At 35.5% G+C, this 16,452-nt stretch overlaps 1 protein-coding gene across 4 annotated transcripts; it reads right to left on the reverse strand.

Moving 5' to 3' along the window:
* Positions 1 to 428: 428 nt before the first annotated feature.
* bcat2 (branched chain amino-acid transaminase 2, mitochondrial) lies at positions 429 to 15,902 on the reverse strand. 4 transcript variants are annotated; one of them, XM_051889738.1, is made up of 18 exons: positions 15,576 to 15,882; positions 15,453 to 15,491; positions 15,262 to 15,365; positions 13,633 to 13,699; positions 13,342 to 13,433; positions 13,139 to 13,243; positions 12,997 to 13,064; positions 12,726 to 12,822; positions 9,008 to 9,082; positions 8,314 to 8,514; positions 6,542 to 6,652; positions 6,276 to 6,395; positions 5,831 to 5,994; positions 4,895 to 5,037; positions 3,099 to 3,184; positions 2,101 to 2,241; positions 1,918 to 1,992; positions 429 to 1,776 (listed from the first exon to the last, which is right to left on the reverse strand). In XM_051889738.1, exons 1-18 carry the CDS (start codon positions 15,661 to 15,663, stop codon positions 1,735 to 1,737), a joined length of 1,818 nt encoding a protein of 605 aa, XP_051745698.1. In that variant the 5' UTR covers positions 15,664 to 15,882; the 3' UTR covers positions 429 to 1,734. The 4 variants fall into 4 exon arrangements, with proteins under 4 accessions (XP_051745698.1, XP_051745695.1, XP_051745696.1 ...); XM_051889735.1 differs by lacking the exons at positions 12,726 to 12,822; positions 12,997 to 13,064; positions 13,139 to 13,243; ... (3 more) ...; positions 15,453 to 15,491; positions 15,576 to 15,882 and adding an exon at positions 10,748 to 11,023; XM_051889736.1 differs by lacking the exons at positions 12,726 to 12,822; positions 12,997 to 13,064; positions 13,139 to 13,243; ... (3 more) ...; positions 15,453 to 15,491; positions 15,576 to 15,882 and adding an exon at positions 10,748 to 11,022 and having other exon boundaries at positions 8,314 to 8,676.
* Between the last annotated feature and the right edge of the window lie 550 nt (positions 15,903 to 16,452).

The following is a 16,452-nucleotide window of genomic DNA, read 5'->3' on the forward strand; positions in this document are numbered from 1 at the left end:
ATAAGGTGCCTACGGACCTTCGGTGCTTGGCCCCTAATTTTCGGTAACACTTTATTTTGAAGGTCCCCTTTAGACATTCTACTAATGATAAGTAACTTTGCAACTACATGTCAACTTATTTTACTAACCCTAAACCCCAACATAACAGTGTACTAATACTCTAGTGAGAGTTAGTTGACATGTATTAGCAAAGTTACTTATAGTTAGTAGAATGTCTAAAGTGGACCATCGAAATGGAGCGTAACCTAATTTTCCTTTGGGATAAAATATGAATCAGACGTGTTTTTGACAAGTGACATTCAGCCAATAATGTGTGCAAGTTTCCAAACATTTTACAGCCACAAAATAGACATTTTTAATAACCACACATGAAAGCAAACCAGAGCTACCGAAACAGATATTTGTAGGTGGTTGAAGCAAAAGGCATATTATATATTTGAACACAAATTGAGTTTATTTGTAAAAAGACAGTAACAGAAAGAGTAAAGACATCTACTCCAAAAACCAACCAATCATGAACACAACAGCAGTCCGCCTCAGCACAGTAATGACATGTGAATGATGGTGAACTCAAAGAGAAAGTAACAGTCAACTCCATCAGGCACTTAGATAGAAAACAGATGTGGAGTGTACAGATTAAAATGCAAGTTTAAAATGAAGACCAAAAAAAAAAAAAAATTGAAATAAGGGGGTGTTCACAAAGAGTTTAAAAAAACAAACAAAAAAAAAAACAGCCGATAGGTATTCTAGCCATATAACCACTAAAACAACACCAGAAATAAGTTAAAACCGTTACATTCTACATGTTCAGCAAACATTACAGATTTCACACACATGTACATACAGGTCACATTGTAATTCCAGATATCAATTAGATAACACACACAGCCTAGTGATGATCACCTACGATAATCACATCAACATTTTTCTAATGGTCTCTAGAGCTGCTATGTCCGGGCTGTCATGAAGCCCTTTGTGCGTGCATAAGTTCAGCTCATGGTTTTAAATCATCTAAATCCGGCGATAATATATTGTCCTTGAAGTAGCACCCTTCTCTAGATAGACATATACAATCATTTACACTTTGTTTACATTTTGGACATATAAAGACCAATTTAGTGTCTTTTAAAAGAAAACAGAACTGTTTAAATTAAAGCATGATGAATAAATGTATATCCCCTTGTTAAAAAAAAAAAGCCATGATGATCTGTTCTCTTAGATTACACAAAATGAACAAGCAGCTCAGTAAATGAACATCTACATTAAAATCAATATGTGCTGAAGTCTGATCCTTCTCAACTGCCTGATTTCTTATCACCATTCCCTCAATATAAAAACTAAAATGTTAATACAGTTAAAAGTTGTAGTTTTCAGCTATTTTTGGAGACAAAAAGGAAACAACGAAAGCATGACTGGTTGGAGAAAAAAAACAAAAACAGGATCAGCAACTACTGCAAGGAGAACACATTTGCTTGTGCCTTTGTACTTAGTTATATATGGCTTATGACGCTTGTGCTCGACAGGTTTAAGGACGATTTCTAATGCTACAAATTGTGCCATATGCATCTCTAAGCAAGCAGGATGTAAGGTCATTTGGAAAGACTGCATATTTTTATATATAGGTGATTTTCCATTTAGAAAGGTTGTTACTGTAGAATAACGGCCCTGTCTGTTTAGTCCACACAGAAACACATGAGATGAGAGGTTTTAGACATGAAACCTGCATCAGAGCAGTTAGACGACCAGCGGTGCCCAGTCCCTCTGAATGCGCCCATACTGTACATAGAGAAACAGAGGTTTAGGATGGAATGAAAGAGAAATTTGGATTATATATTATATATATATATATATATATATATATATATATATATATATAAAATTCCAAAAGTAACAAGATTTTGAGGAAAATCTCTCTACCTGGATGTCAGTGAGCTCCTTATGGAATCTCTTGGCAAGGTCTGGACCGTTCTTCATTGTAGGAATTTGGTAGGTCTAAAAGATAAAAAGTTTTCAATAAATGTAGTAATATTTATTTAGCTGTAAAAATGCTTTCAAATGGATATTTGCATTAGAGAACTGAAGTGTGTATTTCCTGGTTACCTTTCCTCTGTAGAGCAGACTGCCAACTGGACAAACCACACATGCAGTACCAGAACCGAACACCTCCAGAATCCGTCCATCATCTAAAGCGCCTATCAGCTCCTGCATTAATACTCGACGCTCTGTCACTTTGAAGTCCCCCTACAAAAGACACACAACCCTTATATAAAAGGACTATGGTGGAATCATGATACAGGTATGGCAACTGACATTGTGGTACTTGATATATAACATGTTATGGCACATGTCCTTAATGCATCATATCATGGTCATTATTATTAACATATAAATTCAAGCAAACCTTTATATACACTGCCCTCCAAAAGTTTGGAAACACCCCTGGCAAAGTGTGGTTTTGGACGATATCAGCATAAATCCTTATCATTTTTTGGTGCAAATACATTAAAGTAACTTGACATTATCATTGAAGACCAGCAATAATAATTTTCATTTTGATTACATAATAATGGCAATATATACATGTCAAAGTCAGACATGCCCCTTTGCCATCTGTGATGCCTGGTTACTGGTTTAAACTTGGCCCAGGTTTGTAAAAGATTTTTGGGTCAGCACACCTTAATAGCTTCAACAATTGATTGCCAATTAAGTTTAGAATACAATGAACCAATTAGAATCCAGTTTAGGTCAGACAGCTGCTAATGGTGGATATTTTGATGAATCGAAAATGTAAGTTTCTTCTATGTATGAATTATGTAATAAAATATGTTTTTGTAGTTTGTGTTGTCCCTTATCAGTGCAAAATTATCACAAATTAAAAAGGATTCATGCCAATATTGTCCAAAACCCCACCCCACTTTTCCAGGGCATTTCCAAACTTTTGGAGGGCAGTGTATATATATATATATATATATATATATATATATATATATATTAGATTGACAATTGATAGATGTAATCTTCATTTCCCTGCTCACAGTGCCTTTCACTTTTTCTTCTTCCCCTTTTTCATCAGTGTTTCATATTTCTGTTTCTCTCACCCATTCTCTGGCGAGGTCCAGCAGCGACTGTCTGGTGACTCCTGGAAGAATGACACCATCAAGCGGAGGGGTGACGAGCTCTTTCTCTGCAAAGACACACAAATGTCCACAAAAAGATTAAGATATGTTAATATGTATCACCAGCAGGGGGAGACAAGCATAATCATTCCACATGGAATACTGAACTATCAACTAAATGTCAACATCTTGCCAAAATATACAGCAGGGCTCACTGCATGAGAAACTGTATCCCATAATGCAATGCAATGTTTTTATCTCTTCAGAGCTCCCACACCATTTGATAAATGAATTTCCATGGCTTTCCCATTCCTTCATGATTATCTAATAAGGATTTTTTTTAAAAAACACCTTATAGATTTTAAACAAAGAACAATTTCTAGCCAAGTACATATTTTAGAGAAGAGCGCATGCACAACTGAACTTTTAAAAATTATATTCTTTATAGAAATTACATAACTTAAGATTTTATTCATTTTCAAGACTTTTCTGGGCCTGCATGTCTCAACTCACTGAACCCTGTAAGGTATTTTCTCTCACACACACGTATATGTGGTTTACGGGGACTCTCCATAGGCGTAATGGTTTTTTTCCTGTACAAACTGTATTCTATCCCCCCACAATACCCCTACCCCTAAACCTACCCATCACAGGAAACTGCATTTTTTAAATTAAAAAAAAAAAAAAAAAAAAAACCCCACACCATTAAGTACGTTTTTAAAGCCATTTGGTTTACAGGACACAGGAAGTGTCCTCATAAACCATGTTTACGTTGTAATACCCATGTTATTATACACATTTGTGTCCTCATAAACCATGTATACAAGAACACACACACACTTACAGTTGTATGACTAATACGCTAATCAGGGCTTGACATTAACACCCGCGGAATCGCGCTGAATGACAACTGAAGCGCTCTCTCGCGTGCGCGACACAGAGAGTGAGCGCACGCGAGAGCGCTTCTGTTGTGATTCAGCGCGATTCCCCTAGTCCTCCTTGCGCCTGAATAGTCAAATACACGCAAACACAGATGCCAAAATGCCCATCGTGTGGAGTATCTCGCGTGAATACAGTCGGTTATGGCTTAAGTGGATGTAAACAGGTGGGTAAAAACTGGATATGTGTCAGTATATTACGTCCATGCATTCAGCAGCCCAATTAAATACCTGTCTGTCATTAATGTTGATCAAACAACAAAATAAATGTTAAATAAACCTACTGTATCTGATTTTTTTTACTATTGTATTTGTAATTTGCTTCTTTGTTCTTTTTATATAGCCTAACAAAACTAACTAATATGAAATTTCTCATATTATGCTCATATTGCCCACCCGTACATACCAACTGATATACAATGTAGTCTTGATTTGGGTGGTCAATCTGCATTTGAAAGTTTTAAAGGGTTTTAAATCTTTTAAATCAAGTAAAATGACTCAAAATCAAGTAATTTAAGCATGCCAAAGTCAACTTTAATCATATAAAATGTAATTTCCCAACAGCAAAATTGTGGCCAGTGAAAATGCTGAGTGGCTAGTAACTTTGGAAAAACCACAAGCCACAGTGGCTGGTAAGCAGAAAAGTTAATGTCAAGCCCTGACGCTAATGTATTATTCCCAACATAAAAAATAGAAACAGTAGCAACAACTTTATTTGTCTCCATATTTGTTTACAAAAGTCACTTAAATAAGCACATTTTAGATATTAAAACACCCTTTTTGCGCACACATTAGGACTGTAGAGGGTTTTAATTTACAGTTTCTAGAAGCTACTCTCACCTCCTTTCTCTGTGGTCCAGTAGATGAAGAGATTCATGGTTCCGACCTCAGTGATCTCCTCATTCTCTCCGTACAGCCAGAGGACCTGCTGACAGCCCTGTTTGGCCGCCTCGCTCTGAACAGCGATTGTCGGTCCGTAGTTACTGGGAAACAAAGCCATAATTACAGAGCTGCATTCAAGTCAGGCCACAAAACAATGGATTACTACGTTTAAACCAAACATTTGAAAGGAAGAGTTTTATAATGAAGAATGAAAACACTGTGATTCATAAAATAAACAGACATATGCAGTCTACACATTATCTGAACATTATGGGACAGCAGCAAAAGCTTTGCTGAAGTGGACCTTAAATGCTTAATGGGACAGTGAGACAAGGACTGATAAGAGAGGCGAGTAGTGACAGATACAGCACATAAACAGAGGCCAGAGCTGCATTAGCGTGAATCGTCAGCAGAGCGCTGAGGATTTACAACAATCCACAGTTGCACATGACTAGCCTAATGCAGCCTGTGCAAGCTACTGAATTTCTCTGAATAACCTGAAAGTGAAAATCTACTCCTAAGACTACAAATTGGTGGAAAACAACAACAACAACGTTTGCCTTGAATAATTAAAAGGGCAGTGGAGGGTGACAAACAAATAACTTAGTTATTAAAGACACCTAATATAAAGTGTGACCAAAAAGAATAATAATTGCAGTGACATATTTCTACTCTAAATTAGCAGTTACCTAGGCAAATATGTTTTATTAACACCAAAACATATTACACAACTTATTGCAGCAATAACAGAAAAATACAAGCATAAAAAAGAGCCAAGGACGGGAAAAATTGAAAGAGTCAAGGACAAGGGAGTTAAATTGACTCAACTCTTATAATGTTTGCTCATATGTTTATGAGGAATGTAGATATGACCAAGTCTTTGTGAAAACTCACCCTCCCATCTTGTATTCTCCAACGCCACCCCTCCAGGCCCGAACGTATCGAGGATCTGCCAGCAAAGACACTGGACTAAAGCTTCCAGTGGCAAAATAAGGTCCAACAGGTCCAATAATGACAAAGAGCAAAGCGTGACCTGCTCGAGACACACCTAGAGAAGGCTGAAAAAAGAAGGATGGTCATAATTAAAAGATGAAAAGACCAAAATCATTCAACAGATTACACTCACTGGCCACTTTATTAGGTACACATTGCTAGTACTGGGTTGGACCCCCTTTTGCCTTCAGAACTACCTTAATTATTCATGGCATAGATTCAACAAAGTACTGGAAACATTCCTCAGATTTCGGTCCATACTGACATAGCATAGCATTACGCAGTTACGAAGTGTACCTAATAAAGTGGCGGTTGAGTGCCTATTTTAATATTTAAGGTTTCTTACTTCAGTTCCTATAAACGTTGGTCTAATGTACAGGCTGGCGTCTGTGGAGTAAGGAACCCATTCTTGGTCGATCTCAACCAGCTTATTGATACACTTCCACAGTTCGACCTTATCAAACAACTAGAAGAGACAGACAGGGAGAATATGTTGATGGCGATAGAAGGAGATACAGTCCACAGATTGAAATGTGATAATATATCACAGAGCATCAGTCAATAAACTAAAGTAGGTCTGTAAATGCCTAATAGGATAAGATGAAGTCTAACAGGTAGGCAGCTCCTTTCAGCGCTCCGGTACATGCGCTCCATATTCAACATTGGCCTGAAGAGACGAATGTGGTTATCTACTCCCCGGAACGCCTTCATGCCCTCAAATAGCTGAATATAAAACAGAAGAAGAGAAGAGATCAGACAAAAAAATAAATAAATAACAGAAGAAAAGAAAAATTGCCAATAATGTTGGAAATGTGTCTTAATTTTACAGTTCATTCCAGTTCAAACTGGATATTATTAAGTAAACCTATATTAAGACATGGTCAAATAACTGCAAAACATTCATAAAAATACTAGGTCTAGCAATATTTAGGAATAATTAAGATTTTGTTCATTGTTATTCTCACCAAGGTTGCATTCATTTGATAAAAAACAAAAAACAAAAAAAAAACAATAAAAACAGTAATATTGTGAAACTTTTCTATGTTAATATATTTAAAATGTAATTTATTCCTGTGATGGTTCTTATTATTATCAATGTTGAAAACATTATTTGCCAATTAATATTTCTGTTTAAACTATGATAAATTTTTTCAGTATTCTTTTGATGAACAGAAAGTTCAAAAGAACAGCATTTGAAATAGAAATCTATTGTAACATTATAAATGTCTTTACTGTCACTTGAATAAATTTATTGCATCCTTTGTGAATAAAGTATTAATTAATTAATTTATTTTTTAAAATCTTTTTGTCCCCAAAGTTTTGAGTGGTACTGCATATAAACGTCATTGTTGAGCTGCATAATTAAATATCAATCAAGATTATTTGATGTAATATAATTAACATTTTATAAAATGTATAAAATGAAAATTATGAAATAGAAACTATATATACACACACATACATTAAATAATAAAAATAAATGAAGATAATAAATTAAGATATGAACATTTATAAATTATTAACTGCAATTACAATATAGAGGAGAAAATTGTGCACTGTGCAGCCATTTTATTCCTACATTTTTAAACTTCTCACAGAATAGAATTCAGGTTAAAAACAGCAGACTTGGAAAATAAAGTCTAGTCGCTTTTGGCTAAATGAGAAAAGGATTCTAAAAACCCCGATTTAATTCAAGCGAAATCGAAGAACGAACTGATGTGACGTCATTTCGAACAAAATCAGGCCAAACAAAGTTCGTTTGGAGTTCGTTTTGGGAGTTCGAAACAGCCTGCCAAAGTGAACTTTCTGGAAAAGTTCGCTAGGGCTGGTAAACACCTTTGTAAAATCATTGGTCCATTGCGATTACGTATTAGGTAGGTGTGCGCAGAGGCTCCGCCTTCTTTCACATGGAAATCTTTTCCGGTTCATTTCTTCTGTTCAGTCCGTCGAGGTCAGACGTACGCGAGTAAAAACATAAACACAATAGAGTACTGCTGATGAAACGAGACACTGACACTGTTTTTCATGTTTAATACAGTAAAGCTGCTTGATTTTAAGCAATCTATTGTATAAGGTGCTATAAATAAATATGACGTGGCTTTACTTGAGTGCTGAATTGCAGAGCTCGTGCAAACATATCCACATTGCTATGATTAGATGCTTGCTGTTTTCTCAATTTTGTTGTGTGTTTATTTTGAGAGGAAAGTACACATCACATATTTACATATTCATCTAAACGCCACTCTCAGCAGCGTTGGATGTTTGCTAACAGTATACTGCAGCTCACATATTTCAAACTTCTTCCTACCCCTAAGTGAAGAACGAAAAAAGAATTTTGCTGTGAATATATCAGGACCTTAAGTACCATATGGTTCACACACTACCTCTATGGAGTAATGCAGGGCTGAGGAAGCAGGGTGAAGGGACAGATTCTGGAAGGGCTTGATATGAGGTGCCTCCCATCCTCCTGCAGCAGACCAATTGATGGTCAGCATGTGGTCTGAAAACTGCTTGCCAAACACAAGGGTTGAAGGGTCTGGCTTTGGCTTCAGTACAGGGTTCCTCTCTATGGTAAGATCTGCAGCCTGACACAAACAAACAGGGAGAGAAAGACAGAAAAAGAGAGAAAACGAAAAAGACAGAGAGGGGCGGGGAGTAAAGCGGGCATGTGGAGAGGTGTTTATTCATTATCATTGATTGCACATGCATTTGAAAAATTAATCTGGATTCATCATGCCAGTCAAGCTCTTATGGAAATTGAATTCAATTAAAATGCGGTGAGAAGAAGGGAAGGGGGTTGTTGAAAGAAAGAAAGCGTGCAAGAGGGCAAAGGCACAAAGAAAAGAGACGTCAGAACCCACAAGGTGACACCGTGGCCTGCTTAACAATTCAGAAACTGCAACTCAGGATGAGCCGTAAAACTTCACAGGTCTAGAAAAGTTCTGCTTTGCCCCCAAAACGTACCGGCTTACGTAAGGTAAAACTCAAACAACTGCACAAATTCACCTGAGGTCCAGGCTGACTTGTGGTGGAACAGAAAGTATTAATGAACCTGGCTCGACAGGTTTGTTTCAGTACCTTGAAGGAGGAACTGACGAACCGCAACGACCCACATGACAGGGAGAGAGGATGAAGAAAGCGTCCATTTAGTGCCTTAAAACACAGAAACAGAGTGTGACTTCAATCATACCCTTTCATAGCACACTCAGACACAGGGCATGTTGTTCTTGACAGCTGTTGTTTAGCCCTCATGAGATGTGAAGGTTCAGTATGTACCAGCTGTATGTACCTGCATTTATGCACAAGGAGACAGCTGGGTCACGCAGTAACAGTGCTTTTAATAGCTAAAAACCCTGAGTGAATGAGCAAAGCAAAGGAAGGTAGTGTGTGTTTGCCTATAAGACACACACCAATCAGCTCTTGTTTTAACTGTTTTCTTTTTGTGTTTTATTAGGCATTTGTTTACATAATAAATAATGTAGCAGGACTACATGATAGCTTGCTGCTTGATCCGTTGGGTGAACTCTCTTAACTCTTGTGCATAATTTGGCAAACAATGCGTCTTATGGCAAGACGTTTTTACCGTTAGTTCCTGAAAAATTAACTAGCATATATTATTGTAACTAGTATTTATTTTAATTATTAGTAAGTAATCCAATAGTTACTAGTATCTTTTTCACCTTCACTACAATAACTATTGATTAAATACTATTTCTTTGCTACTAGTAGCCACTGACTATCCAGATAGAGTCAAGTAACTATAACACCACTGGTACTGGTAACAATTTGAAATTTAGATATAATTCAAAAGGTAAAAGTTGCAACTACTCACTTCTAACTAGTATTCCAATTATTAATGTAATTAACTATTGATTAATGTAGTAGTATACTAGTAGTATATATTGGGAGACTACTATCAATCTCAATTGTTAGTAAGATTTCTTATTTCACTAGTTAAAATAGCTTTTTACTTGTATGTAATGACTACTACTAGTCAGAACTTTATAGTCCAATATTAAAAATCTAGTAAGATTAAACATTTAGTTAAACATAACTAATGCATAAGTAACTACCACCACCTAAAGACAAGTTGCAAGTAAAACAGGAATAGGTACCAGCACCAACTGGACTGCATACCAATTGTAAATGAGATAATACCACACATCCATATTGATTTTATTTCCAAAATGTAACCAGTAAAAGTAATAGTTACTTGTCGGATAGTGACTAGAAGCAAATGGTGTCACGCGAATAAGTAACTAAAATGATAGGTCACTACAACTGTAATAAATACAAGTATCTATATTTTTAATAAATAGTTACAAGTAAAATTGAATATAACGCCTCATAGTCATCATAGTGTTAAAATACTAGTAATTAAAAAAAAAAAAAAAAAAAACGTGTAGGCAACATAAATAGATACTAGCTATTTTTTTATGAATAAATGTTAAGTCGGCTTGCCATGCGTCCACACGGAAATACGTGGAAAGCTACAGTCATTCATAGTGCAAGCGTACATCCATTATTTAACGTGACAGGCAGTTTTGAGTATGAATAAACATTCAGAGTGAGAACAAACGACGTTTTATTCTAACTATAAAATCAAACACTTAAAGATGTGCATCCCGCTGCTGTGATATTTGAAACTTGCGCGTTGTCGATTTGCAACGTCGATAATCTGCAGTTTCAAGCTGCTAATTACAGTTCTGTTAAATATACTCCAGACACGTCGAGTGTGTTTAGATAGACCCGTTAAATATTGACAGAAGTTTTTGGAAATGTGGTGGCGGAGATAAGTGAAACGATCTTTGAACTCACCGTCCTGAGCGCTGCCATTGCTGATGAAATGAATGGTAAACTAGTCCGAGTGGGAGCAACTGCCCCAGACAGTCGGATCGCTGCGTTCCGGATTGGGCCCCTGAAGAAACAGCGGCAATGTGCTCGGGGTTTGAAACAGTAAACCTTCATTTTATTTACTTTCAACACAAGCCAGTGTGATATTTGCATAATGAGACTTGTTTGAAATATCTTAAATGTTGTTATTTGTGATGCCACTAGGATATAGCAGCCTTACTGGAAACTTTCTAAATGGGACTTTTATATTTCTGAGCACTCATATGATAATTTTTAATAAAGAAGTATGATTTGATTATATCATTACATCTTTATATGAATTTTAAAAGGTATTAATATTACAAACAAAATAGTTCCCATCCATCATAGGGTTAATAATAACCCGCGGGTAGGCGTGACGGATCTCTTGCATCTGATTGGATAAAAAAGAGTAGGGGTCAAATCAACGCAATCAACGGGGTTAAACCTATGGATTAAACAAGGTCATGAGAGGTTTCATTGGTCAGGATATGAGGCGTTGGTCCGATCCGGTTAAATGATTGGCTTTTGGAAATTAAAAAAAAAAAAAAAAAAAATGTTTTATGTCAATACCTTCAGCTGATGATGTGACGCAAATAAAAATAGCCTGTCAATAGTAAACAGGGGTGTGTGTGGCTAGATTGAACTGAAACCCAGTTTCTATTTGCATATTGAACTGATTTGGGTTTTCTTTTCTTTTTTTTTCGTCTCAAACTTTCTTTTTATGGCCATAACATTTTGATATCAAAGGACTCATGACAGTATGAACACATTATTTGTCTTGCATTGTCTTCCTTGAGTGGCACTGTCATGTTAAAGAAGTTCTGTCATACTTTTTCTAGTTCATTTTAAATAAAATAATTTGACAACAAATATGTACAATAAGTAAGCTTTTTAATTGGCACAAACAAATTCAGGAATACAATGTATGAAACAATCACAACCTATCAAGAGTCATTAATTAAGATTCCAGAAATCACTAAATTACACTACACAGTTAAAATCAAACTGGCCTGGGAATATTTCATTGTAAACATCAGTCTTTGCAAGCACATTCATGGTACTGTAGTTCACAGTGCAGGTCCCTTTCATATAATATTTAACTACTATCATTTTGTATTAATAAAAATGGAAAACTATACAAAAAAATCATATTACTATTAGAAATGCAAACAATTGCAGATCGCTTTAAATGTAACAATTATTGCCCCATTTTACCTGACCATTGGGCAGTGTGCAAGTGCTACATGGAAGGTAAAAGAAAAACTATTTCTGAACTTCAGTAAACTTGAAATAATGATTGTTTAATAGTAAGCTTAAACTCACTCAAATAAAAGTTGTGCAATGATTTGAAATTATGCAATAATTTTAAAAAAATCAGTTATTTTACAGTGTCCCTGTTACACATATTACATGTACTTACTATAGTAATAAAAGTAAATTATATGCATAATTAAAACCCTAAACAAACCCTAATCCTAACCCTAATTATATAGTAAGTACATGTTGTTAATTAATATTACTCAGTACTCATTTGTATAATTACACTGTAACAAAGGCACCTTAAAAAATTTAACCAAAATCACATATTTGCAAAGTCTGCATTCAGAAGTAGCACCAGTATAAGCACCAAACAAGCTGTCTGAGAGGAGGAATGAAACCATATAATTATTTAATGGACCTTTCACCTTTCCATCATTGTTCAGTTAAGGAACTTGGCTTTTGAGGGCGTAGTTCAGTTCGGCCCCTCCGCTTAGAAACAAATCTATCCCAGTACAGAAAGTGGCATCAGCTGCCAAGAAAAGGGCAGCTAATCCACTCTCAGCCTCCGTTCCCATTCGACCAATCAACTGTTGAGGAGAAAACTGTTACTATAACATATCCGGCAGAACACCAGCTTCTTTTATTGCTCATTTACCCTTACCTGAGCATTTTCTGCCCCCTTAATAGTAGCAGAAGGGTTTTCGGTTTGGCCAGCAAGCGTCTCCCACAGAGATGTCCTTATATTGCCTGGAGAGATGCTATAAAAGAGTTTGGATTTAAAGGCTGGTAATAAACATAATTAATAAACAATATTCACAGATGGAAATTCAGTAGGATCAAAGAAAAAAAATAGTAATAGAGAAAATAAATAGTTTGGATGTAAATATAAAAGTAAGGAACAGCTTAGATGGCAGGGTGATAATGTCACTCACCAGTTCACTCTCACTTGATAGCGACTCTCATCCACAGCCATTGCTTTAGTCATGGCGGTGATCGCCCCCTTGTGGATATATGGAAGTATTGTTATTACTTTCAAGATGATCATGTGCATTTGTTACAAGCAGAGAAACTCACCTTGGTTGCCACATAGGGAGCTGCGTCTTTCTGACCTATTGAGGCGACAAGGCTGGACAAATTGATGATGTTTCCTTGTGTTTTGCGCAGGTACGGCAGTGCATACTGCCCCGAGGTAATAAAAAGAGGTAAAAAAATAAAATAAAAAAATCAGTCATTCTGCATATGTAAAGAGACCAGAGTGTTATGTTATGAGATGTTACCTTGGAAGCAAGGAAGTAGCTGATGAGGTTCAGATTAAGCAGGTCTCTAAACTCCTCTGCAGTGGTTTCATCTGTGGGCTTGTGAGGGGGGTCTGATGTATCATTTAGGGATTTAAATTGAAATCAGTATTATTAGACGATTTATTTATTTGTATCATTATTTTTATATTATGTTCAAAATAAATGTAAAGGTCCCTTGTTAAAATAGTGTTCACAAAAGAGTGTAGAACAAATAAGAAAGTTTCAAGTACAACAAAAAATGTAAAAAGGGTGAATAAAACTTTGACTTACGCCAGCCAGCGTTGTTCACCAAACAGTCGATTTGTCCAAACTTCTCAAACGTCTTACTTATTAATCGCTTTAAGGTAAGATATGATAATAAATAAATAACAATAGGCTACATTTAGAATTATATGACATTTGTTTCAAAAGTTCCTATGCATTCCCAGGTCAAAAAATACTATAGTAAGTACTATAGTGTTTTTGAACCATACTATAGTAAATTGTAGTATACTGTATAAATTATAGTATTTACAACACTTTGTTAATGAATCCTTCAGCATACTGTAGTATTAACTACACACTGTAAAAAATGAATGTGATTTTAACAGTAAAATATTGTAAAAACGTTACGGAAAAAAAATGTAAATAGGTTAACAGTAAGTTCCAGTACTATATACAGGGAAAAACTGTAAAAGCTCTTACCAGACATTTTATGTAATTTTCACAGTAAAATACTGTAAATTTTACCATTTTTAGAAGTAAAAAAGAACAAATCAATGTATAATTTACAGTCAAAAACTGTAAACTGATATTCCCACAATTCCCTGTGTGACACTCCACATTTGAAAGTATTTTGTTTAAAAAATCATGTTTCTTAATAGTTTTTGTTATCAGTTATGTACATTGGGGTTTTATGTTACATCTTCTGTTGTTTAATGAATGTTTATTGCATTATGTAAGTGTTGTGGGTTACCATGATGGTGTTTTGCGTTTGCGTGAATGACTCTTTGCACCCTCTTTACATTAGTATATACTTCAGCCAGTAGAAAAGCTATTTGTGATGAACTCTGATTCTTCATGTGGCTTTCTCTTTTACCACCTGCATTATTATGGTGGTTGTCAGTATATGTTAAAGGTACAAAACAGATTTTACTAGTAGTGTGCATTGTTGAATTTACTTGTTTACATTCAAATTTTCTGTTTGTATGTTTGTAAATTACAGTTTTATACTGTAAAATTGACAGTTTGTTCTGTAAATGTGTTTTTCTGTATTTTTTTACAAAATTATTCTGGCAACCACAGCTGCCAAAATTATTTTGTAAAAACTACGGAATATTTTTTACAGTGCAGTGAACTGATAAACTGTAATAAATACTGTAGTATACTTTATTTTTTACTACAGTAAACTATATAATATTACCTATAGTTAGTACACTTAGTACAGTATTGGGTAAAGTAATTTGATTATATTACTATAGTTGTTATGTTACCACAGCAACTATAGAATTACCACAACAAATTAATTCAAGGACTTCACTATAGTATGGTTAAAAAACACTATAGTATTTTTTTTTTTACCTGGGTTATAAAAATGCATAAAAATCCTACATAACTACATGGTTTTTAGAAATAGAAATCAGAATTATTTGATTATATTATTAATATTAATATCATATAAAAAGCCTTTATACATGATATTTTATAATACTTATGTCAAGTTGTAAATGGAAACCTTTTTCAAATGTGGGGAAAAAAGCTTAACCACAAAACCATAAAACGTCGAACTGCTAAAGCTTTGACGAATAAAGTAATGAGTTTGAGAGGAAGAAGATGAACGGGTAGGACAGAGACTGAGGTGAGTGACACAAGTTAAGAAAGTAAGCAACATAGAGGCTACATAAACGCCTGTGCGCGTACCTTAATGTCATCCTCTTTCGTCACGTCACATGACAAAAACATGCATGATCCCGGTCCTTCCTTATTCAACTCAGACTCAAGAGACTGGCCAGCTGGCAACTCAGCTGACAGGAAAAAGAAGGAAACGTTATTTCATTTATTGCTGTAGGTTAATCAACCTATCTTTAAAAGTATTTAAATAAATCACATACTCTCTTGAGCGCAGAAGACAACTTTGGACCCATTTTGCACTGCAAAGCAAACATGACGGTTTTTATTTACTCTTGCTTTACTTTCGATTCATTAATGGAAAGATAAATTCTATAAATCCTTACCAAACACTTTAACGATAGCCCTTCCAATGCCTCTAGTGCCTCCAGTGACGATGACAACTTTGTTGACATAGCGCTGAGCACAAGCCATGTTACAACTGTACGTTATGCGTACTAATGCAGCAAATGCAAAAATCACGTCTACACACGACTGACAGCTTCTGCTCGAGTAAGCGGTTCTAAGGCACTATAATCATCTGAGAAAGAAGAGAGAAGTAGCACCCGATATCACGTGCGTGTGTGTGTCTGTGTCCTGTAGAGATGTTCTCTTCCTGGATGAATCGTTATTCGAGTCGCTTTTAGCGAACTGAATGAACCTTTTTACCCGAATGAACCAATTCACCGAGTCAGACAGCGTCCAAGTACGCTACTGTCTGAAACTCAGCATGGCTGTCGTGGGTGTTGCAAATTTGGTTCGCAAAGAGCACCGGCTTAGCTAGATAAATCCGTTAGTATTTTGTAACATACTTGTTTAATTGTATTTTTGATTTTTTTTAAAAAATGATGTTGTATATTCCATACTTTGTCCCAAAGGCGATATGATCAAATAATGAAACATCTAGGCCTATGCTATCAATATAAAATGGTAAAATATTTCCAAATGTTGACTTTCACTGAACAAGAGTCCATTTTATACAGTCTATGACAAGAGTCGGCTGATGAGCTGATGATAGACAGACAGCAACTTGTTCATGCATTCATGACCTCTAAGGTGATGATACACAGGGCAACTTTTTGAGCAATGTTGCCAAATAGGCAACAAATTTCTATCTGGATAATTTAGATCGAAATTTGTTTCCTATTGTCAATGGGAAAGTGCTCAAGCAACATTGCTCAAAAAGTTGCCCTGTGTATCATCACCTTTAGAACGGATTACTGT

Source organism: Ctenopharyngodon idella, chromosome 3 (assembly GCF_019924925.1).
Source record: "Ctenopharyngodon idella isolate HZGC_01 chromosome 3, HZGC01, whole genome shotgun sequence".
Classification (NCBI taxonomy): Eukaryota; Metazoa; Chordata; class Actinopteri; order Cypriniformes; family Xenocyprididae; genus Ctenopharyngodon; species Ctenopharyngodon idella.